The sequence below is a fragment of the Nyctereutes procyonoides genome, unplaced genomic scaffold (assembly GCF_905146905.1).
Source record: "Nyctereutes procyonoides isolate TBG_1078 unplaced genomic scaffold, NYPRO_anot_genome, whole genome shotgun sequence".
NCBI lineage: Eukaryota > Metazoa > Chordata > Mammalia > Carnivora > Canidae > Nyctereutes > Nyctereutes procyonoides.
This window is the reverse complement of record NW_026575035.1, coordinates 27,940,483-27,945,834: the sequence shown is the minus strand read 5'-3', so window position 1 is coordinate 27,945,834 and position 5,352 is coordinate 27,940,483. Positions and strand designations below refer to the sequence as shown.

General features: G+C 35.7%; 1 protein-coding gene across 1 annotated transcript; it reads left to right on the top strand.

Moving 5' to 3' along the window:
- The first annotated feature begins 3,793 nt into the window (after positions 1-3,793).
- Positions 3,794-4,705, top strand: LOC129505381 (protein FAM32A-like). Its single transcript, XM_055318401.1, has 2 exons — positions 3,794-4,143; positions 4,618-4,705. The coding sequence occupies exon 1, from the start codon at positions 3,794-3,796 to the stop codon at positions 4,127-4,129; it is 336 nt and encodes a 111-aa protein (XP_055174376.1). The 3' UTR covers positions 4,130-4,143; positions 4,618-4,705.
- Positions 4,706-5,352: the final 647 nt, after the last annotated feature.

Here is a 5,352-nt window from a genome sequence, read left to right as displayed (position 1 = left end):
TAATTAAAGTCATTCAGATTATGTTCTATAAACAGTGAAATTAAACTAGAAATCAATAATAAACATGATAAGTAGAAATAATAATTACCTGCAAATTAACCACATAATTTTCAAAATCTATTGATCAAAGAATATCTCACAGCACAAATTAAAGGTGAATAATAATGATAATACATGTCAAAACCTGGATGATACTTCAGTATGATAAGTAATAAAATATATAATATTTTAATAATGAAATAATAAATATATATGAAATATAATATAATTGATAAGCCCCTCTAATCCAACAAGCATGGAAAAAGAATAATAAGCAATGTGATTTATACCATGAATGGTTTAATTTTAAAAATAAATCAATGCAATTTGCTAACTTAATAGAACAAAAAATGTATACAATTATTTAATAGATGCTGAAAAAGCATTTGTTAAATTCAAGACCCATTCAACAAAGCTCTTAGTAAAGAATAAGGAAAAGATTCACTGATTAGTCAGATAAAAACTATCTATAAAAATACTATAGCAATCTATAAATATCCACAAATATTGTTCTGAGACTTTGAGATTGCAATGAATCTAGATCAATTTGGAAAGAACTGACATCTTGATGATATTGTCTTTCTATCCATGGTCATTTGATGCCTCTCTATTATTTATATCTTTGATTTCTCCCTTTGGAGTTTTGTACTTTCCCTCATATGGAGGTGGAGATATAAACTGTGTTGTGACTTTAAATTAAAATTTTTATTGTTCATTCCTGATATATAATTGAGCAATTGACTTTTGCATATTAACCTCATATCTGCAAACTTGTAACTGTTTATTCGTTTCAGGAGTTTTTTGTTGATTCCTTGGTATTTTCTATGTAGACAATCATATAATCTACAAAGAAAGGAATTTCCAACTTTTTTATCCACAATCTGCATACCTTTTATTTCCCTTTCTTGTCTTACTGCATTAGCCAGGACTTCCAGTATAATGTTAAATATGAATTTTGAGAGAGGCCATTCATGCCTCATTCCTGATCTTAGGAAGGAAAAAATCCAGTTTCCCACTATTAAATATATGTCTGTAGTTATTTTGTATATGTTTTCTATCAGGTTGTGGAAGTGCCTCCTATTCCTAGTTTGTTGAAAGTTTTTATCATGAATATGTATTGTATTCTGTCAAATTTTTTTTCTGCATCTACCTGAATGATCATGTGATTTTTCTTCTTTAGCCTATTGATGTGATGGATTATATTAATGTTTAAGTTTTAGATCAACTTTGCATACTTGGAATAATATTTCACTGGGCACTTTTACATTTATGTTCATGGAGATATTTGTCCGTAGTTTTAATTTTCTTGTATTGACTTTGTCTAGAATTAGAATTAGGGTAATGATGGTCTCATAAAATAAGCTAGGAAGTATTCTCACTGCTCTGATTTTCTGGAACATATTTTAAATCATTAGTATAATTTTTCTTTAAAAGTTTTTGGATTCACCAGTGAACCCAGAACCATCTGGGTCTGGTAATTCCTGTTTTGGAAGGTTATTAATTATTGATTCAATTTCTTTTTTTTTTGCCCCTGGAACACATTTTATTTATTTATCTATTTATTTATTTATTTATTTATTTATTTATTTATTTATTTATTTATTTATTTTTTATTATTTATTTATTATTTATTTATTTGAAGTTCAATTTGCCCTCATATAGTATAACACCCAGTGCTCATCCCATCAAGTGCCCTTCTCAGTGCCCGTCACCCAGTCATCCCATCCCCCGGCCCACCTCTCCTTCCACTACCCCTTGTTCATTTCCCAGAGTTAGGAGTCTCTCATGGTTTGTCTCCCTGTCTAATTTTCCCACTCATGTTCCCTCTTTTCCCCTTATAGTCCCTTTCACTATTTCTTATATTCTCCGTATGAGTGAAACCATATAATGATTATCCTTCTCTGATTAGTTATAGGTCTATTCAGAATATCGACTTTTGCTTGTGACTTTCAAGGAATTGGCCTATTTCATTTAAATTATGCATTTTGGGACATAAAGTTATATATAGTATTTCTGTCTTATCATTTTAATGTCTGTGGGGTTTCTAGTGATGTCTTCTTTCGGTTCTGATAATAATTTTTGTCTCCTTTTTTTTTCCCCCTTAGTCTAGCTAGAGTATCAGTTTTCTTGTTTTCTTAATGGACAAGCTTTTATTTTCACTAATTTATTTTTGTTGTTTTCCTTTCTTCAATTTCATTAATTTGTGTTCTGATCAATAATATTTCTATTCGTCTACTTACTTTGGATTTAATTTGTTCTTTGTGTATATTTTTTAAGATTTTATTTATTTATTCATGAGAGACACACATAAAGAGAGAGAGAGGCAGAGACACAGGCAGAGGGAGAAGCAGGCTCCATGCAGGGAGCCTGATGTGGGACTTGATCCTGGGACCCCGGGATCATGCCCTGGGCCAAAGGCAGGCACTAAACCGCTGAGCCACCGAGGCATCCCTTTTTTTAAATCTAGCTTGGTCTTTACATTAGAAGTAGGTTTCTTGTAGACAATATATAGTAGGGTCTTGCTTGCCCAAGTAGAAAAAGCCATTCCTTTTTCTACTTTCTTAAGATGTCTGCTTATATCATTGGTTTTAGGTCTTTCTTCTTTTCTAAAATATGCATTCAGTCCTATAAATTTCCCTCTAAGCACTGCTTTCACTGTATCCACATATTTTAATAAATTGTTTTCATTTTTGTTTAGTTCAAAATATTTAACAATTTCTCCTGAAATTTCTTTTACCCACATATTATTTAAAAATGTATTGTTATCGTGGTTTGAAAGTATGCTTTAAATGTTATGGTCTAGAATGTGATTTATTTTATGAATGTTCTATGTAACCTTGAAGAGAAAATGCATTCTACTGTTTCTAAAATATTCTATAAATGTTAATTAAATCTATTTGATTGATGGTATAATTCAGTTCATCTACTAGATTTTTCAATTACTGATAGAGGAGTATTGACATATCCAACTATTTGTATATTTCTCCATGAAGACTGTCAATTTTTGTGTACTCCGTTTTGACACTCATTAGTTGTATACATTAAGGAAAGGGTTTTTATGTTTTAGAGAAGTGACCACTTTATGAGCATGTAAAGCTCCTGTTTATCTCATAATTTTCTCTGCTCTGAAGTCAGCTACATCTGAAATTAATATAGCTAACTTAGCTTTCTTTTGATTAGTATTAGCACAGTATATTGTTCTTTATACCTTTTTAAAAAATATTTTATTTATTTATTTATGAGAGAGAGAGAGAGGCAGAGACATAGGCAGAGGGAGAAGCAGGCTCCATGCAGGGAGCTAGATGTGGGACTCAATCCTAGGACTTCAGGATCACACCCTGGGCTGAAGGAAGGTGCTCAACTGCTGAGCCACCCAGGTGTCCCTATCCCTTTTTTTAAATCTATCTGGGTCTTTACATTAGAAGTAGGTTTCTTGTAGACAAAATATAGTAAGGTCTTACTTTTTTTTTTTTAAGTCCTCTGATAGTCTCTGTCTTCCAATTAGTGTATTTCGACCAATTCACGTTTAAAGTGATATTATTGGATTAATACTTCCTGTGTTTGTAACTCTCTTCTATTGTTATTTTTGTTTTTGGTTTTTGTCTTCCACTTCTTTTCTTCTTTCTCTCTTTTTAATTTAAATTTAATATGGCCCCGTTTTCTTTCTTAACATAAGAAAAGAACATATTATTTTCCTTCTTTCTAAGAACTTCTAACATTTCTTTCAAAGCAGATCTACTGAAAAGCAAGCATCATGGCGGCCTACGAGCAGGTTCAGAAGGGGCCTCTGAAACTAAAAGGCGTCGCAGAGCTTGGTGTGACCAAACGGAAGAAGAAAAAGAAGGACAAAGACAAGGTGAAACTCCTGGAAGCGATGGGAACGAGCAAAAAGAACGAGGAGGAGAAGAGGCGAGGCCTGGACAAGCGAACCCCGGCCCAGGTGGCCTTCGAGAAGATGCAGGAGAAGCGGCAAATGGAAAGGATCCTAAAGAAAGCATCTAAAACCCACAAGCAGAGAATGGAGGACTTCAACCACTTGGACACCCTTACGGAGCATTATGACATTCCCAAAGTCAGCTGGACGAAGTAGCCTCCCCACCCAGGGTATGCAGTGGCATCGAGGGGAATTGGAAGGCAAAGTTAAGGTTCTGTTTGGTGCCTTTGGTATTTTCTAGAAACGTTCTTTTACACACACCCTTGCGTTTTCTGCTGAGACAGATGCTTTTCCAAAGCAGTGTGCCCTCTTGCTGGAACTTGATTAAAGTAAGACTGTTCTTTTACTCCATTTCAGTTTGTTGGTAGCATAGATGGTAAACTTTTTTAGTTTGGACTGGAAATTTTGTACAGGTTTATTTAGAGATTAAGGTTATTTCTGTGTCACATACAGAAAAGCGTCTTTACCCCCAAGTTGCATCTCATTCTGACAGTCATCCAGCTAGCTGTCTTTACTGGGATGAAACGGACTCCAGAGGATAAGGAGCTAATGCCAGCACAGCCTGAGCTTACAGACCCCGCGCGGCCTGCGTGAGCTGTCCTCCCAAGCACCATTTAGCTTGGGGCTTATTCTCTTCCTTCCAGAGCCTAGGGAAGCCACTTAAACCTTCATGGCCTTCAGAATACCTCCTCAGCCACCTGGTGTGTGAGACAATGCAGCCTGGGAAGCAGAAGAATCGCCAAATGCAAGGATATAGTACACACCTTGTCTCTGTCTGAGCAGCCTGTGGCCGGCACGCAGTCTCTCCCCCTAGGGTCCCCATTCCAGACATGTCTAGAGGGTATCACCGTGGCAGACTTCATTAATCAAGCACAGCATCCCTTTGTAATGGACCCAGACACAGCCTGCCTCACTACCCTCAACCCTAGGCTCTAAGCAGTCCCCACGTTTATTCAGAGTTGGCAGAGAACATGTAGCCTGCTTGGTGTTTCTGGCCTAAGGACACCTCAGGGGTGACAGAACCTGGGCAGAGCCCCAGCACCAAGAGTACAGTCAAAGGGGATGACGGAGGTCCTGGTGCTGGAGAGCCCTGATCTCTGAGGACCTGTGTTATACCCACATGATGAGGATCAAACCATATATACTACTGGGAGGAAGACTGTTGACCTAGGTAGTGGCAGAGTAGTAAAGTCAAAAGAGAAAAACCAAGTGTTGGGTTTGGGGCTGTCACGTATGAACAGAATAAAGCAAAAAATAATTATTAAAAAAAAAAAACAAAGCAGATCTACTGGTAAGAAATTTCCTCCCCTTACATTTCATTTGTAAAATAGTTTTTCTTTACTTTTAAAGATTTATCTTACTGAATACATAAATCTAAG